Source organism: Sceloporus occidentalis, unplaced genomic scaffold (assembly GCF_023333645.1).
Source record: "Sceloporus occidentalis isolate IW3139 unplaced genomic scaffold, rSceOcc1.0.p SCAF_76, whole genome shotgun sequence".
Classification (NCBI taxonomy): domain Eukaryota; kingdom Metazoa; phylum Chordata; class Lepidosauria; order Squamata; family Phrynosomatidae; genus Sceloporus; species Sceloporus occidentalis.
The window spans coordinates 1,123,208-1,143,364 of NW_028317056.1; the positions used below are offsets into that span (position 1 = coordinate 1,123,208).

Sequence of the window (20,157 nt, forward strand, 5' to 3'; positions counted from 1 at the left end):
CTCCACTTTATCTTTTTTTTTATCTCCCATTCTTTTCTTTGATCATCCCTTGATATAACTATACATTATACAGGGCCAGCTCCCTGATATAACTATACAATATACAGGGCAAAAGCATTTAAATATTAAGACGCACACTCATGCTAACACCATACACTAACATACACTTTCAATTTCTGTAAACTCTGATGGGCGAGTAAATAACATTAACTAATTGCCATATTTATAATCTGCTAGACACGTTACTGACTTGTCATGGTTACAAGACCGCTTTTGGTGTACAGTGTTTGGGATGGTCTTGGCTTAGAATGCTGAATCAGATACACTGCATAATATTTAATTCCTTCTCCTTTCACTGCGTCCTCTCGGTTTCTGTGCTTTTTTTTAGGTTGTGATATCCTGGAACCATGGATCGTGGCTTGGGAGCGTCCCGCGTTATTAGCAGCTTGCGTTGGAAGTTGACAGAGGTCTTTGCGGAGGACACAGTTGGCTTGTTCGATGAGCTCAGCTCTCTGCTCCAAATAACCCGTGAAGAATATTTAAACGTCAGCACAACCCAGAGCCCAGTTAAGAGGACCGAATGGTTATTAACCATCATATTAGAGAAAGGTTACGAAGCCTGTGAAAAATTCCTCTGCCACATGAAAAACATGATTCCACGGTTTCCAGCATTATCCGGGCTTTCAGGATACTTCCCGGAAAGTAAGTAATCTCTGCGTTATTTACTGATTTATATGGCATATTCAAACTTCCACAAGCCAAAGGGAACGAGGGCCCTCATCAAGAGACCTTCCAAGCTGTGCAAATGCAAAAACTCTTTAGGTTATTTATAAAAGGTGTGCACCGTTCTCCAAGCGTGATAACCCCCCCCCCCCATAACATGGCATCTAATTATAATGAAATAACTAAATATCCATATCCCACTGCTGCCACCACCAAGACAATTTATAAACGGGGTGCCTTGGTTCCCTAAGCAAGTTAGACTAAAAATGCGAAACATATGCTCTAACGCAATATCTATGTGATTTCAAATTCCCAATAAATTAGTCTACGCTATAAAAAGAGAATTTTACAGAAAACCCAACTACTCACTTGGAGGGTAAAGTAACAGTTTTTCTGTCCTTTTAGGGATATTAATAAGATAAAATAGGCAAAACCAATATTCTATCACATACACAAAATTCTGGCACTGTTAATTATTGAAGGATCAAACCCACAATATGAATTTAACCCCTTTGTGACAATGGCTGATTTTATTATTTTTTTTTTAAAGAGATTTTATTGAGTTTGCAGAGGTAAGTATAAACATGATAAAGTACATCAACATCCAATAACCGTAAGCCTCCCTGGATTTTTTTCAGGGGGTCTGGGTGCATATGTCAACTTGTTACATACAGGATTGAGATTGTAACATATCACCAATATTTGCAGTACTAACATTCAATTATTTTTGCAGCCATATATTTTATCTGTGAATCTATGAATGTTGTACCTCGTGTTATACTCCTTTGTTATTTTAAATGTACTTTGTATGTTTAGATTCAAACATGGCTGATTTTATTTTTGATGTCAGTATTTTGATTGTATCATATCATTTACTAAAAAACCAAAAGTATAAAATATCGTGAAAAACTGAGAAAAAAAATGACTTTCTGACTTTTACTTTAAACATATTTTACTCATCTATAAAAGCTAATTTAAAAAAAAAAAGCTAATAAAAAAAAAAATGCTTTTTCTGCATGTTATGGGGCAATAAGTACAAGTAGCGTTTTGCTATTTCAAAACCATTTTTTCCAAATCCGGTTATTCTGCCCACATGTGCTATTTCAGGTATCTTCAAAGCTGGCCAATGCAATTTACCCCATCAAACCATATATTTTTGAAGACTAGACACTCCAGGGTATTTGATTGCTGCTATTTTAACTCTTTCCATGCATTTATTCTACCACCAGCCTTTGTCAAAGTTTGCAGTAGCATTTTTTGTGTGTATTTTTCCCACTCACATACTTTAGGTATAAATTTATAGCTCCTGGTATATGCCACTGTCACACAACACCCCAATATGCCAGCAACATCTCCTGAGTACAGTGATACCACACATGCATGGATTTACCTTGCTTTTTGAGGGCAAAAGGGCCACATTTGGGGCATGCATATTTTTTGAAAATGTTTACATTTGGTGGTCCTGTGCCCATGCCCTATTTATGCCCGGCCAATTCCGTGTGCACTATAAAAACCTATGTTTTTGAAAACTAGACACCCCAGGGTATTTCAAATGCTGGTATTTTAACTCTTTGAAAGCACTAATTCTACCACCAGCCTTTGTTAAAGTTTACAAAGTGTGTATTTTTCCCCACACACATTATATTTTAGGTATGAATTTACAGGTCCTGGTATATGTCACTGTCACACCCCAATATGCAAAAAACGAGACAGGATTATAAATCTGGGTTATTATTGTATCTAATGGGTATGACCCTGGAAGGAATAGTCTCCTGACTCGTGGTCACTTAGCATTTTAAAGTAATCCACCATCTGAGGGGATCCAGGCATGGTGGATTAGTCAGCCAATTTACATTGAAGCTAGACTTAAAGGCAACTCATCTGTAACATTTCACATATTGCGGAAGGGCCCTGATTGGAGTCCCAGCTTTAAAAGAGAAATTCATGTTGTAACACCTTTTGGCATCACATTCATATATAATCAAATTAACCCCACTCATGCTGAAATTCCATACCATCTCTACCAGGAAGCGAGCCTATATATGTACAACACAAATTGGCGTGACATAAGGCTCTAAATCATAAAAGTAGTGCAGTCATAGTGTAATAACACTGGAGTGGTCAATAGCCAGTGGGAGATAGGTTTGGTATAGCAGGGAGGAAGCATATAGATAAAGGACCGGCAGAAATATTTTGCTTTAGCGAGTGCTTTAAACTAGTTTATGATATAAACCGATAGCACAAAACAAGGGTTAGGGTCCTGTTTGAATTTATAGAGTAATTACTACACAAGATCAATGAGGCTTAATGAAGACTAACTTTTCTTTTCTCAGATAAAGTGAAAATATTCGATGAGCTTCTGGATCAGCTGGGGATGAAGGCTCGGTTGCATTCGAAGCTCGAGCTGAAGGATGTCTTACAGATTGAACGAGTGAACGTAAAAGACTTTCATCCCCAGGATTTACAGGATATTCCCTGGCATTTCCTAAAGAAACTCATGGCTCTTAACAGGACCGCCAGGAACACCGACTGTGCAAAAAGTCAACTCTGTACTGGGCAAAATCTACATAACATAGAAAATAATGACCTCTTTCAGTTTTTTAATATAAGCGTGGAAAATGTTAAATCCTATTCTGTCCACCCCCTCGACGTCCTGTGCGTTCTCCTCCATTGTTCAGATGGTTTCCTACAGCAAGAAATAGTATCGAAAATGTCCATGTGCCAGTTTGCTGTCCCTCTGCTGCTCCCTGCTGGCGATGGCGTGAACTGCACCTTCATGCTTTGGGCGATGAGAGATCTAGTGAAGAGGTGGAGACCTCATTCATTAGCAGACACAAAAGGCTTTATGGAGGAAAGTGTGGTTGATATTCCCATGCCAACCTTCTCTTTTGTGAGAATGGGGAAAAATAAATTATCCAAATCTAAAATCCTGAATCATGTTCTTAACCCAGCCCAGCAGTATCATGACTTTTTTATTCACGAGGACCTGCAAGGAGGAAACGTTGAAAGAAAAATATCCGATGGACTGGTGGAAATGTCCTGGTATTTCCCTTCTGGTAGCAGGAGTTCTGACATTTACCCTGAGCCGATCGCGGTGGCCAACCTGCGAGGAGAGCTGGAGTCCAACGGCACGCAATTCAGCTTCTTAACACAAGTGTCTTCAGCCGTTTTTATATTTACAGAGAATATTTGTGAGCGAGAATGCAGAATGTTATCAAACTGCAGTAACTCAGAAGCAAAGTTGTATTTTATTATCACTCCAGGCCCTGGCAGAAATGTAAACGCAGAAACACTGCAGAACCTGAAACAATTAATAACCGTGCTAAAGCTGAAGAAAGAAGATATTATATTTAAGCAAAGCACAGATAATGATACGGTACTGGTGCAAAATATTCAATCCGTTATTAATTCTTCCCTAATTCATCACAAAAGGACGACACTCGAAAACATGGGGGAACGGGCGGCTGGCCTCCATATCTACGTAGACCAAAGTTTGGAGGAGTGCCGTCATGCGCGGGAACATGCTTTGAAAATAACTGGAGCGATAAAAGATGTGGCTCAGTATAAGAAGGAAGCGATGAGCCTGCAGGGAGATCTGTGGAAGCAGTTGTCGAAAATAGAAAAAGAAATGTGCAGAATGAAAGACCAAGGGACGACGGACGCACAAATATATCGAAGTGAGCTGCTGCGTCAACGCATTTCGATTCATGAGATTCAACACCGACATAGCATTCACAATAGTATAATGATGTTTATCGATGGCATTTTTCATTTGTCTGGGAAAGAAAATGGATGAAATTTGAACTCGATTGCGTTGCTAGAAAAAAACTGTCATCCTTACAGGCTGAATACAAGGAAAAAATTAGCAATCCAAAAAATAATCGGGAAGGAATAAAACAGCTGGATCACAGAATCTCCGCCAGCTCGTTGGGAATCGAACATTTCTTGCGTGAGCTGGGACAGCTGTACGAGGCAGAATATTCCATGTACAAAGAAAAAAAAAATCATTTACATGAGAGACAATTTTTCTACCTCCCGGGAATTGCTGCAGATCTTCTGCTGGATGGGTTCCCTTTGGAGCTGATTGATGGAGATGCTTCCAACATCCCTCTGCAGTGGATTACTGACGTTCTGACCGAGCTAGACACCAGGACAGGAGGACAATGTCGACTGAGAGTGATCACAGTGCTGGGAGTTCAGAGCACAGGGAAGTCCACCCTCCTGAACACTATGTTTGGTTTACAGTTCCCCGTGGCCAGTGGCCGATGCACACGTGGGGCTTTCATGACACTAATTAAGGTTGAGAAGAACCTCCAGGAGGAGCTGGGGTGTGACTTTATCTTGGTGATAGATACCGAAGGTTTGAAAGCCCTAGAATTGTCTTCTCTAGAAGGCAGTTATGAACATGACAATGAGCTGGCGACACTAGTGGTCGGGTTGAGCGATATCACCATAGTCAACATGGCCATGGAGAACACGACAGAAATGAAAGATATTTTGCAGATTGTTGTCCATGCTTTTCTGAGGATGAAAGAAGTTGGTAAGAAACCCAACTGCCAGTTTGTCCACCAGAATGTGAGTGATGTATCCGCTCATGAAAAAAACATGAGGGACAGAAGAAAACTCCTAGAGCATTTGGACGAAATGACCAAAGCAGCTGCAAAAATGGAAAATAAACATGGAATCACAAAATTTAGTGATATGATGGACTACGATGTTGAAAAAGACAACTGGTACATTCCTGGCTTGTGGCACGGAGTCCCACCAATGGCTCCGGTAAACTTTGGTTACAGTGAAAATGTTTCCGAGCTGAAGAAGTACTTAACTGAATTTATGAAAAGATGTAAAGATGAAAGCGGACCATCCAACATTAAGGACTTCATTGAATGGATTCAAAGTTTATGGAATGCGGTGAAATATGAGAAATTTATATTCAGTTTCAGAAACAGTCTGGTAGCCGAAGCTTATAACAAACTCTCCACTCAGTTCTCTCAGTGGGAATGGAACTTCACCAAAACCGTGCTCGGCTGGCAGACCGAAACAGAAACGGCCGTTAGGAATCAGACTTCAGTTCAATTAACTGAAGAAACGTGTCAAAGTTATAAGGATGATCTACGAAGGGTGCTCTGCGAGGGAGAAGCGCAAATGCTGGAGCATGTGCGGAAATATTTTGAGAATAAGTCTGAGAATGTGCATCTGATAGAAAGATACAAGGAAGATTTTTTAAAGAGTGTAACGTTTCTCAGAAAGGAACTGGAAAGAAATGCGCTCAACAAATGTGATGAAGCTTTCCAAATCCAGAACAGTAAGGTCAAGATTGAGAATATCAAGGATGGATATCAGAAATTGATCGAAAAGAAGGTGAGTGAACTTTTACAGAGATGCAGAAAAATGGAGTGCCAGCTCAGTAAGGCAGCCTTGGAAAAAGAATTTGATGCCATGTGGAAAAAAACAGTCTCAGAGTTCCAAGTTGAGTCCCTAAAAAAGCGAGATATCAGTAAATCTATTTTACAGCAACTGTCAAACAACATGAGCAACAAAGGATCAGAAATAAATAAAGAGATATTGAAAGTGAACACTTTACGGGAATTTAAACAAAACACGCTTAAAGTCAACGACTCTCATATAGAACGTTCTTGGTATGCACCGATGGTAGATGTGTTCGCTAGGAAAGAAGACTACAAACATAGTATAACTCGGCTGTCTAACACACTAATAGACATGTGCAACCAATACGTCAGAGAGAAAATGAATGCAAGATCTGACTATGATGATTCTTACAGCCAGGGACTGCTGCACTTGATCGATGAGAAACTTAAAGACAAGGATACTAAAAAGATTAATTTTACAACTAAATTTGAGCTGGACATTAAAATGTTAATTCTTGCCCGAGCTGCACCATTATTTCAGCAGATGCACGATCGATTCATCCAAGAGAATGATCCAAAGCTGTCTCTGGAAAGGTTAAAGCCTTTATCAACTTTTCAGGCCATTTACCATAAAAAAGACATAAGCCAGCAGAAAGCTCAATCGTTTTGCACCAGCATCCTGGCGCCAGCTTTAACTGAATATATTTACAAAAGTCTTGGGGAAAAAATGGTCACCGATGTGGTAGACGGCTCCGATACCATGTTCAATAGCCGATCATTTTTCCAATATTCTGTGCTGGAGAGCCTGTTAGAAAAAGAAGATTTCAGGGAATATGTAAGATACATTACATCATATCGGGGGTTTTTGAAAGACTGGATCCGCCGGTACGTCTCTGAAAAATACAAGAAATCCTCAAGTCTAGAAACTCTACAAAAAAATATTTTATCTTCGGTAGTTAAAAAAATACAAGCTTTCCTAGCAAACGAGAAATGCCTGGAGAATAACAGCGTTTCAGAGCTTTTGAAAAACCTCTGCGAGGAACTGAAAAGCGAGCTGGTAATTTCTCAAAGTGACATAAATGCCATCACGTTCGAGAACAACACAGAGGTTACCCAGTTTGCGGGTGACGTTAGGATTTTTGTAGAGGAAACCGAAAAACGAATCCTAAAAGAAGCGAAGTCGTTGAGCGTTGAATCTGCGCTCTCCAAGGTCACCTTGAACCCCGTGGATGTATTGCTGGAGAAGGTGATCGGATGCGGGAAGCAGTGTCCATTCTGTAAGGTGCCCTGTGAGGCCGGAGGAAAAGACCATACGGAGCACAAGGCATCTTTCCACCGACCTGAAGGATTAGGAAGATGCAGATGGGACTCATATGAAACTTTAGTGATAGACATATGTTCTACCTCCGTGGTGTCAAGTAATCGCTTTAAAAATGAAGACACAAAATGCGAGTGGCACAATTATAAAGATTACAAAAAAATTTACACCAACTGGGCCATCCAACCTGACGACTCCATTCAGGCCTCCGATTACTGGAAATACATCTTTAGCAAGTTTAATGAGCAGTTTGCAGGTGAATATAAGGCCAAGCCGGCTGCACTGCCCTGTGAATGGAAAAAACTAAGCAAGAACGATGCCCTCCGGAGCCTGAAAGGAGTATTCAATAGAACAGAATCATTAGTTAACAATATCGGGCTGATCAGAACACACAGATCCTAAACCCGGCTCCGTCCACGTTGCTAGGATGTGCCGATTAAAATATTTTGTTTAATTAAGACTTTCCGTTTGCTGTTCAGTAGTTTTATAGGTTGCTTAGCGGACGCTGACATTGTTCTCTGTTTAGTTTTCGCTTGTACTTTCATTGCCATTTTTGTTCTGTACGTGGATTTACTTGCTCACGTAACCTTTTGTGTGGACTCCTTGACTTTATTCTTCATTTTGTTCTTGTGAAAAGATTTAATAAAGTTTCTCTTCACTCAATACTAAGCAGAGCTGCAGATTTCTCTCAGGTCGGATCATTAAAGTGAATCGGATCATTTCGATTCGTTCACTGAAATGATTCGATTCATGATCCGGATCTTCGGATCACTCGGTGTGTCTGCACGGAGTTACTATTTTCCAGTAACTCCGTGCAGGCACACTAACGATTGGCCCCGCCCCTTTCATTATGAATCCTCCCCCCTGCCTCCAGTGATGTCAATGAAGGCAGAGAGTCGTTCAAAGATTCGGATCTTACAGGGATCCGAATCTTACAGTGATCCGGATCACTGTAAGATCCGGATCACTGTAAGATCCGGATCATTGTAAGATCCGGATCTTTGAACGACTCTCTGCCTTCATTGGCATTGTAATCATTCAGAGAATGTCACCATACTGTTATAAATAATACATTCATAATCACTGCCCCCAGGATTTACATTCCCCTTTACCTGCAACTGCACCTTAAGCTAACTTTATTAAATTAATTAAATTAACCCTCACTATTAAATTAACCCTAAACACCCCATCAACCATGACTGCCCCTAAAATTAACCCTTAACACCCCATTAACCATAACTGCCCCCAAATTAACCCTAAACACCCCATTAAGCATAACTGCCCCCAAATTAACCCTAAACACCCCATTAAGCATAACTGCCCCCAAATTAACCCTAAACACCCCATTAAGCATAGCTGCCCCTAAATTATCCCTAAACACCCCATTAAGCATAACTGCCCCTAAATTAACACTAAAGACCCCATCAACCATACCAATTTATTAGGTAATTTATCTGGAGTACATGCAATTAATTTAGGGGCAGTTATGGTTAATGGAGTATTTAGGGTTAATTTCAGGGGCCGTTATGGTTAATGGGGTCTTTAGGGTTAATTTCAGGGGCCGTTTTGGTTAATGGGATCTTTACGGTTAATTTCAGGGGCAGTTATGGTTGATGGGGTATAAGGGTTAATTTTATGCTGATGACTGAGGGTTGATTTAATTAATTTAATAAAGTTAACTGTAGGTGCAGTTATAGGTAAAGGGGGGCAAACTCAGGGGAATCTAAATCCTGGGGGCAGTGTGAACATTATTAATGTATTTATTTATAAAAGTATGGTATCAGTAATATTCTCTGAATGATTCAAATCTCTGTAAGATGCGGATCCTTGTAAGATCCGGATCCCTGTAAGATTCGAATCATTCGACTCTTCGGATCATTCGACTCTTTGAACGACTCTCTGACTCTATGAGTCATCGTTCCTGTGTGAATGAATGAGCTGTAACCTGACCCCAGAGTCTGTGTCTGAGTTCTCTGCAGATGACTCACAGCTCTAGGATCAGGTTACATCTGCATGATTCACAGACTGAACCGCTACAAATGAATCGTTCAGTCTAGTGAACCGATTCATCCGGATCACTAAAAAGAACCGGATCAAATGAACGATTCGTTCATGATCCGGACATCACTAAAAGGAAAGGGACAAGGTGGTTGGTGTGTTACAGAGGCTGTTACACAATTCAGGGTAAAAAGACAAGAAATCCACCAGATACCCCGATAAGTAGCCATAAATAAAACATTCAAGGGCAAAAGTCAAAAGATTGACCTTAGTCACCTGGCACCATTTTCAGTATTCCAGTACGCACACCTCTTAATGGTGTAACTACAGGGGCTGCAACCCTGCGACCACTTTTTCCTGTCTCCTCGTGCCACTTCAGAAAGGGCCCTTCCGACCTGGACCGGGTCACGTGACCCCCCGGTGAAACCGAGCAGCTGGACCCAAAACTGCAGGAGAGGTAAAGGGGGTGCGGCGAGGAGGGAGGCGGGGTATGTTTGGATGTATGTGAGCATGGATGTGTAAGTGACGTTAGATGGAGTGCGAGTGGTGTGAGAGGGAGCGTGTGTGTTAAAATAAAGGTGTACGTGTGTTAGTAAGTATGAGAACGTGTGTGTTAGCATGAGTAAATTTCTGTGTGTTGACATATGTGTGCCAGAGTGTTTGTTGGAGGGGGCAACGATTGCACAGACAAGCTGGTTGGGGGCAAAAATGACATAGATAAGCTGTTTGAGCCCACTGACCAGCTGGGGTAAAGATGGCACAGGCCGGCTGTTTGGGGGTTAGGATGGAACTCATAAGCTATTGGGGTTCAAAGGTGACAACCACAAGCTGTTTGGGAGCAAAGGTAGTACTCACAAGCTGTTTGGGGGCAAATGTGGGACATGTTGCTTGGTGAAGTTGAGGGGCTCTGTTCCTAGTTACGGCCTCTGTTTGATTGGTGGGATAAGGGTAGGGTTGCGTAGCAGCATTGATCAGAACATATGTGACCTGTGAAGCTGCAGCATTGTGGACTCTGCTCTGGGGCAAAATCCCTATTACCGGGTCACGGTATACGGAACCGGACACAAAAGTGCTCCGTGACCCGGCTAAACTTCATATGACACATGAGCCAGCTAGCCTGGCCCTGTCACAGATCTCCCCCTTGACCAACGGTCCGGCAGACCAGGCAGATCCACACGGGTCTGCTGCAGGCTGTCCGAGTGGACAAAGTTCAAAAGGTGCAGGCCTTAGTTCATGGTGCCCTTTGTCAGAAGCATCCAGAGAAGGTGGGCCAGGGCCCTGGTTGCCCAAAAAGATAGTTAATAGTCCTCTGTGAATTGGAGGGCGGTCCCAGCTCAGCCGGGGGCACATGGCTATCCCCCTCACCAGGATAACATGGCCACGTGGAGACTCTTGCTCCCTAGTCTTGGGAACTGAGTCTGGGGCAGCTGCCAAGCCAGGGCGGTTGCATGGAAGGAAAGCCCTGCTGATCGGGCCGGGGGCACTCGGAGAACCAGGGAAACACGTAGAGGTAGTAAGAGGGGCCTCTACCGGGACACTGGAGTGACCTAGGGGACACTCTGGGACAGGAACGGGTGCCCTTACGGGGTTATTGGGCGAGCTAAGCAGCTCTGCGGGGTACTCAGGGGACCCAGGGGAATACTCCGGGGCAGGGACAGGTGCCAATACTGGACCACCGGGAGGGTTAAGCAGACCCTCGATCTTCCTCTCCGGGACAGGTGCCTCTGCCTGGGCACGGGGAGAGTCAGAGGAACACTCTGGGACAGTGACCTGGGCTTCTACCAGGACACTTGGGGAACCAGGGATAGGAACCAGGGCCTGCGCCAGGCTACTGAAAGGACCCAGGGAACTCGGCAGCCCCTCTGGCGCCCTCGCTAGGTCGAGGAACGGTGCCTCTACCGGGTCACCGGGGACTTCATAGGGAACCTCTGGGGCAGTGACCCGGGCTTCTTCCAGGACACTCGAAAAATCAGGGGGACAGTCTGGGGCACTGGCTTCTACGGGCATAGCTAGGGGTTTGGTGAGGGGGATTGTGCCACTTACTCGGGCGGTGGGGACAGTCATCTCTTCTGCTGGGGTAGAGCAGCCAGGGTTGTTGGTGGGGACTTGGGTCGGAGCTTTTGGCTTCCTCCTCCGCTTCTTCTTGCTGGCGAGGAACTCGGTTCTTCTCGCCAGGACAGGGGCAATGGAGTAGGTGAGGAGGACCTCGGTCCCACTCCCGCAAGTTGTAGTACCATGCTCCCAGTCTCCTTGTAACTCCTGGAGCTCCACTCTCCGCAGCAATTCTTTATAGTCCCTCTCGAGCTGCCATTCCTCTTGGACCAGGCAATCCATAACAGCCTCCAGCTCGGGGGGAATAGCATAAACCCGGACTTCTGCACGGTTGTCCCAGATTGTATCCCTGCGGTACTGGCAGGGGCTTCCGAAGGACGAGTCAAATTGGAAGGCATCATATATCAGTCCTGGGTCGATGGGGCTATACAGCATCAGAGGGTCGCTGTGGTCTTCACCTGCTAACTGCTGGGAGAATCCCTGGTAGCGGCTCTGGAGGTCGAGCTCTGCATATATGAGACCTCTCAATTCTTCTTCCCACTCCGGCAACGGGTTCTCCCCCAGGAGTGGAACTCGTAGATCCCACATTGTCCAGTACTGTCCCCAGTACGTTTCAAAGTGGGGATGGGAGAAATCATCCCTCCAGTCTGCAGGCGCAGACTCTAACTGCCATTGCTGGTGTTCCAGCTCACACACCTCGGCTGTAACCCGGTCTGTCTCATCCTCTGGTTCTCGGAAGGATTGGATATCCTGGTATGATATTTTGGTGGTCTGTTCCCCTAGTCTGGGAGATACAGACCCACTCTGGCTCAGTTCCCGGTGACACATTTTAATCACCGCCGTCACTTGCTCCGATGTAGCCCCTCCTGGGTACAGGGATAGGTGCCATAGAATGTTCTTTTGTAGAGCACTCAGTCCGAGGCTCTCCTCTGGGGCATCCTGGTGCCGGTCCATCTCTCTGCAGTCCGCAATCAGAGTAGCCTTTCCTTTGCTACAAACCTCCAGGAGCTCTCTCGGTGTCTCTCGTCTGCAATCCCAGTTGGTGGTTTGGATTTCACCCAAGTCGTGGGATTCTTCCCACCGCTGCCAACCAATGTTACAGGGTCACCGTACCCAAGGCTGGGTACCCCTGTTTGAGGGCTGAGGAATCACCAGTCAGTCCCTCATACGGATCGCACTCAGCTATCCACGGATCATCCAGACCACCATTCGTAGCAAACCAAGAAGAACTCTCTTTATTACAAACGCACAGAATTTATATACAATCTCAATGCAATGTGTACCGAACCCAACCCCCAATCCCATCAACCACATCCCATCACAAATCCCATCAGTATACAGGGGATGTATCAGGTGAGGGGATTACAGAATACAATGGGTTCCCCCACCTGTGTTATCCCCCCTGTAGTGCGGGTGCCGTCTGGGCAGACAGGGCTGTGTTGGCTGATTAAGAGCCCCAGCCAGATTATAGGATCGTCTCTTTGAAGGCTGGAGCTGAAGCCACATCAGTCTCTGGGCCGGTTACACAATAATACACAATATAATATATTACCGGGTCACGGGATACGGAACCGGACACAAAAGTGCTCCGTGACCCGGCTAAACTTCATATGACACATGAGCCAGCTAGCCTGGCCCTGTCACAACATGTACATATTAGCATGCCTCTACAAATCTTCTAAACAGTTTAATAAAGAGTTACAAACGATTTCGAGAATCATTTCTGGAAGTATATAACATTATGTGTGTGTGTGTGTAAGCATGCTGGTATGTACATGTGTGTACCCGCCATGAAATCACCAGTTTCCGCTCCGCTGCCTTAACCATTTAAAAGCCCATCGTGAAGACTCTATGTAATGACTCCCCACATTGTTGTGAAGTATATACAACACACATGCGTTACCCAAATGGCTCTAATACCGGCCCTCGTGGAAACCTTGACTTGTCATTATTTAAAGATACACTTAATTGAGTCACCTGCGTTCAAGCAGGGAAATCAGCCATGACATACTGGGAACAAAAGCACCAAATGGGAGTTTTACTCCGTCTATTGCTAATCTTACTCCGTGTCAGAATCATTCTGTGCGTTATAATTAAATCTCCTACGGCCTTTTATCCGTTGGTTGGCGTCGGTCTTTGTTTAGGATATATTTGGGTTATTCCATTGGTTAATGGACAGCCGGTTTGTATTTACCGGGGAGGGGGCCGCGCTGGACTGTTCCGCTGCTTCTGCTCCGTGTCTGAGGGCCGTCAGGATTCCTACATCGGCCCCCGACGCACGATTGGTCATCAGAGGAAGATAAGCGGGGGGCCTGGCTGCCCGCGATATCTTTGTTGTCACATCCGTACGGCCCCGGGGGGACCTGCAGACTTCATTAAAATGCTTATTTATTTCTCAATGAATAAAACATAAAATCAGCCATTTTCATTTATGTATTTTTATGTATTGATTATTTATACAATATATTTTTTTCCCTAATTTCATTATTTTATTGGTTTTTATTGGGTGTAAGAGAGTACTAATGCTTGAAGAGAATATTACTTTTATTAACCCGCGTTCCTTTATCTGCGCATGTCCATAATAAGCGCATGGCATTACATGTATGGCTGATCCGTGTGGTCCTTCTCCTCGGCATCGGGCGGTAAGTCACTGCCCTGCGTTTCCCGTGTGCTTGTGTATGTCAGCCCGTTAGCCAGCTCTCTAATTAGTCTGGATCGGCACTAGGGGTCTTAGCTTGTTAGTCTCCAGGGTTGGCCCTAATTCCGTAATTTTTCCACCTTACGCCTCTTCTCGTTGGCATATTGTCTATAAAAATAGACCGGTCTCAAGACGTCAGCGGATAAATATCTCATATCCGCAGTCGGATATTTTTTAATCAGTTCAAGCGGCATGTCTTTTGTACAGGGTTCTCCAGGGATTTGTGGTCAACAACAGCGACCACGACCCATGACTTGGCCTTTTCCGTCTTGTGGTTTGGCTGTTGGCACGCGCTGGTGGCCCTGAACGTCCCGTTCTTCTTTTCGATGACGTCTGTAGTGGGGAGTCCAAGAACGTCGAATTTATCCGCAGATTCCGGTTTGATTCTCCACATTATCTGGATGTCTCGGGGGTAGAAATTGTCCACTTCCAAAGTAAACAAGCGATTGTGGAACTTAATATCCGACACATCTGGTGTCCCTTTGTACACTGCGTGAGAAGAACAAGAACGCGTCTCAGTATAATGCCACATATCAGATTATTAGAGGTCCGGGTTGGGGGCATTGAAAGGCCGCATCCTGCCTCCATTGTTCATTGTCACCTGGAATCCTAAACTGGATACTTCTACGTTATGTCTTTTCTTTCTAAATGACATCAACCACACAAAGACGGGGTAAAGTACTTTGTGGCTTAAGCCCTTTCAGTCAGGCTAGAGGAGCCCACGAGGACACAAGCAGAAGGCCAGCTGTCCCCAGATATCAGGAAGGTTTCAGGAGTAGTGTGAGTGGTTGGCCACCAGAAGGAGAAGGAACGGGCCGCAGACTACCTCTGCAAACTCAATCATCATCATGGGTTAGTGAGAATTGTAAGCTCTCCAGCAGGATTTGGGATTCCTCGTAACATAAAATAAAACTCGACAACTCTACTTTATAATGAATCAGCCCCAAAGATTCATTCACCTTGATGATCTGCCCCATTTTACCCCAGAACCAACCCTTTTACCCCCAAAAATCCACTCCATTACCCTGAGAATCTGTAATTCCCCCCCCCATGAAAAACTGCAACGTATGACCTGTGAAGGCCAGGTTCTTCCTCTAATCTTACCCACCTATATTTAAAGGTCCGGTCGTTTTCTCTATCGGCTGCTCCAGGGTGGGGTGGGAGACTCGGCAGATGAATTCTGCTCCCTGGTCTTGCCCCAGATGTGGGGTAAATTTCAGACACGATTCACATCTCAACGTCCTATCGTCCTGTTTCTTGGACGTGACAGCTGGAACTTCGTACTTCTCTGCGGGAAGCGCCGTCTCCTGGTCTTTCTGTTTCTTAAACCAGCGCACAGACAGCTTGTCGGGGAAATAACCTGAAATCCTACACTTCAGGGCGGTTTTTTTGTTGGCTTCCATGTTAGGAATCTGAATGTCTTCTACCTGCGGGCGCCACGGAAAATCTATTAAAAGAGCACAGTTTAGAGCAAAAATGTTATTTATCGTCGTTTCCGTTTAATTTCACGTGTGTGATGCTCAAGGTGCTGGCTTTATAGGCCCCCTGCACAAGACAAGCCCCGCCTCCACACCATTACCCCACCTCCTAGCCCCGCCTCCACGCACCAACCTCCTATTGGTACAGCAACATTTCAGAAGTGATACTCATTTACCAGAGCGACCATCATTGGGGTACAACCGGTACCTGTGTACGGTGCAGGTCATCGGCTCTTGTGGCTTTCTAGCCGGTTCTGGGTCCCTCGTCCCCCATGTCTGGACCCATGTGGACTTTGGGGTTGCAATGGACCCCTTCTGGGCACTGGTGGCCCTTTTCCAGACTTTGGACCTTGGTGGTCCTAAAGCAAGCTTTAGCCCCTGTTGGCCTTATTGCGAGCATGGGGCAATTGGAAGAACTATGGACCGGGGGGGATGGAAGGAGCATGGGGTGGTGCAAGGCGGGGTGGGGGACTCTGTTTTTGGGTTTCTAATGGCGGCCATATGTGTTACTAATTTGGATATAAAAGGGCTCGCTGATCTCTGTGTTTAGCGGGCTTTGTTAATGATCGGCTTGTTGTACGTTGGGTTACGGTAAGATTAACCCCTTACAACTCTCCTTACCTCTTACACAAAGCGATATCGATTCAGTACCAGCCGGAGACGCATGTTTCCACGTCACCGTTACTTTATCCTGGGGAACTTCAAAAATAGTCCCAAGAGTTTTGACCCAGCTGTTGACGTTAAACGTCAGATCCTCAGATTGTGTTAGAGTTTCATTAGATGGTAATAAAGATTTACATGTTTCCGTGTCATTGTACCATGTGACCTTGATATCGCTGGGATAAAAATTCTGTAAATATAATGAGAAGTAAATTCGGGAAGAATCCATCAGTGTGGCCGTTATAGGCTCCTTCATACAGGGTTTGGCTGCAAGGAAACAAAGAGACAGTAATTCAAAGATGACTTTGAGGAGCCCACCAGAGGAACAGATGCTTTAATCCCCTGAAATCATTGAAACTAAATAAAAATTAAGAATCTATTAGTACAAATTAATATTTTTCTATTTATTTAGCATTTTAACATTAAAAGCACATTTTTACATCACAGTCCCTTTATATTCATGTGCCCAAAAATAAAATTTTCGTCTAAACTTTTAAACAAGCATAAAAATAAAATTCAAAATAAGGGGGGGCAGACGTATAGAGGTCCTACATGCCCCACAAAAATATAATAATATTAATATTGAAATAAATATATTTTACATGTCCCTTTAAACAAATTATTCATAAATTCTTAATATAGATAAATTATATAAATATAAATAAATCTTGGGTTTATCAGTATAGTTTCTATTACTATATGCTAATTATATATTATATATATTTACACTTGCTATTTGGGGCAAATTGTATATTTTTTTAGGGCTGCGCCCTAAAATAGGGGCGAATGGCGGCATCACGCGAGGCTGATGGACTCACCCAGTATACGGAGCTTCTCGGTTCTTCTCTCTATTGGGGTCTCCAGAGAGGGGTGCAAGACCCTGCAAACGTACTCCGCTCCCTGATGAGCCCCGAGCGTTGGGGTGACGGTCAGGCTGGAGGTGCAGCTGTAGGTGAAATCCTCCTCGTTTTGGGATTTCGTAACTAAAACGTTCTCCTTGTCGGGGACGGGGAGTTCCTCCGGGCTCCCGTTATTTTTAATCAGCCAGTTCGCGGTCAGTGCGTCCGGGAAATAATTTGAGATTTTGCACTCCAGTTTTACCGGAATGCCGTGGAAAAGTAAAGGTTTCTGTATTTCCTCTACAACGGGGTTCCAAGGGTAGTCTGCCGAAGGGTTAAAAAAAAAAAAAGGAGGAAAAAATACGAAAATTGTTTTTATACTGCTACAAATATTTAGCTCATATAACAGGACTTTTCTTATATATTTACATCGAGCTGCGGATCGATAGGTGACCCCTCTCAAAAAGAGAAAAACTTTCCCCATTTCCCCCAAAAATATCGACCCCCCCAATGGTTGGAGTTTTATTAGGAATACGCAGCTTCTTAATACCCCCGCCCATCATTATACCCCGGTACCTGGGCTCCTGGCAGACAGCGCACAGGATCCGGGCGCGTCGAGACATTCGTGCTCCCACGTCACGCTCAGCTTGCCTTCCGGGTCTTTGAAGAAATCCCCCGGGATTCTGACTTCGCTACAAACGTTGACGGTAAAGTCAGGGTTTGGCTCTAACGTCTCCTTGGATGATAATTTTGCCGGAAGGTCTCCCCGTTTCCATCTCCAGCCAATTTTGATTTGTTGGGGGTAAAAATTCTGCAAGGAGATCGAGCAGACAACCTCCCCGGAAACACAGAGCGAGGCTTTTATCGGCTCGGCCAGCTGGGGTTTGGCTGAAATAGTAAAAGAAATGGATGGATTATCGGAATATTATTGCTGATTATTACACAGACCGGATTAAAGGTCATCAGCCCCGCGGCTCTGAGTGGCTGGAGGGGTTAATAAAAAGCCATCTCCATACCCCATCCTCTTCTTGCCCCAGTCAGAGACTCCTTGGGGTGGGATAATAATAAACGGATCCGTTCTTACCATAAACTGATGTGCAGTGGAAGGTCTTCTCCTTGATTCCTTTGTCGCTGTTGAATCGACAGATGAAGGAGAGCCCGTTGTGCTTCTGGAAGCAGAATCTAAACCTCAGGCTGGTGGTATAATCCCGAAATCCCTCCGCTTTCTTCCTGATCGCGTACGTTCTGGTCAGCAGCTGCTCGGACTCCCCCGGACCGCTGTCTGGAGGCTCTGGAATTTCTAAGGGTCCCACCTTTCCTTTCTGAAACCACGTAACCTGCGGCGTTCCTGGACAGTTGGTGGCCGTACAGATCAGAACCACTTCTTCTCCATCGACGAGTTTCTCCGGCCCCTGGATGTCATTCAGCGAGAATCGTCCTGATGCTGTTCAGACGATTAACCAAAAATGACAATAAATGGCAATAAATTATCATTTTAGTATTGTTTCCCTTTTTTAGTGTGTTCTGTACTAGGGTCTAGATGTTCCAGACTAGTTTTCCTTACTTATTGCTCTTTAGCTGCAGTTCCACCTAAATTCTTCGTCTGGCTCGCCATACCCCCCAGAATATAAACTCCTGACACTTACTTAGAGCCCTAACAGCTCTGCGCTCCCTAAACCTCTGACCCTACCTAAAATAAAAACTTTTTCCCTCTACAGCCTTCAGGATTTTGCTAGTTTCCTCGTTCTGTGAGACCCCCTAATTCTTTAAGCAGCCCCTCATCTTCTATCTCATTCATCAGCATGTATTTTGTGTGTTTTTGTTTTTTGTTAATTTTGTATATTTCTTCTATTGTAATAAAGCTACCCAATACACTTGTGCATTCGGAGTCATCCAGTGAAGCCAACAAAACTAAGCCGGACCCCCCCCCCCATGAAGATAGACATGGCTTCAGTGACGCCAGCCCTACCTTTCTTCTGGAGTCTCTGTTTCCACAGAAGGAAACCAACCACCGCTCCGACCATCGCCAACCCAACAAGAATGCTGGCGATCGTCACCCAGGCGTTTCTCTTATCTACAAAAATTACAGAAGGTGACCGGCGTTCAGTATCGACGCGTCTTGAAAATGTCTTTCCTGCAGTTTATGTTTAATCATTATTGTGGCAAAAACACATTTTTGGGTCCTTTTACTTTTGTTTGTTCTTGCCCATTTTCTACTGCCATTTGACTCTACGAAACTCATTTTTAATCACATTGGGTGAGAGCAATAAATATTTGGTCCAAGTGGAACCGCAGCATTAAAGGAGTAATTAAATAACATCAGCCAAAACGATGATTTTTTTTTTTACCTCTATAAATCAGCAGGGTGCTTTCCTGAAGCGGCTCCTCGAGGGATTCATGGTGGACTTTGCAGATGAAGATGTCGTTTGTGTGACCGCGGTCGTCCGCTATCGTCAGCGTGGTTTCTGTTGTGTATGCGCCATCGGGACCTCTCAATGGTTTGTCCACAGTCGCGTTCTTAAGGACCTCTTTATCTCTAAGCCACGTGATGCCGATCGGCGGAGGATAGAAGCCCCTGGCTGAGCACACTAGGCTTCTCTCGCTGACGTATTTGTTATGAATCTGGATCGTTGGGCGGACTGTAAGAAACGATATTTAGTGTCGGAGTCCAGAGGGCTGACGTATTTATATGTAGTGCAAGGTGGACTAGTTGGCCGATGTCTAGGACATTCCATCATAGTGGAACGCCACCACAAACTGCCCCCGAAATCGAGACATCTGATCCTTTTTCTCCATGGTATAACTCAGTCCTTACCTAATACGTTCAGAGAGATCTCCTTCTCTTTTTTGTCCGGGGCGTAGATCACCACGCACCTGTAGAGTCCTTCATCCTCAATGTTGACCTCAGACAGTTTTATAGAAGCGTCACCAGCTAAAGCCGCTCGTTCGTTGAATGAAATCCTTGGGCTGAGGTCTGTACCTTTACTATCATACGTCAGAATAATTCTTTCTTTAAAATACC

General features: G+C 44.5%; 1 protein-coding gene across 1 annotated transcript; it reads left to right on the forward strand.

Annotated features, from left to right (window-relative positions):
* Nucleotides 1-407: 407 nt before the first annotated feature.
* LOC149285691 (up-regulator of cell proliferation-like) lies at nt 408-7,812 on the forward strand. The gene is given in 3 exon segments (XM_089494792.1): nt 408-702; nt 3,057-4,496; nt 4,499-7,812. Coding segments are annotated over 3 exon segments (5,049 nt in total).
* The last annotated feature ends 12,345 nt before the right edge of the window (nt 7,813-20,157 follow it).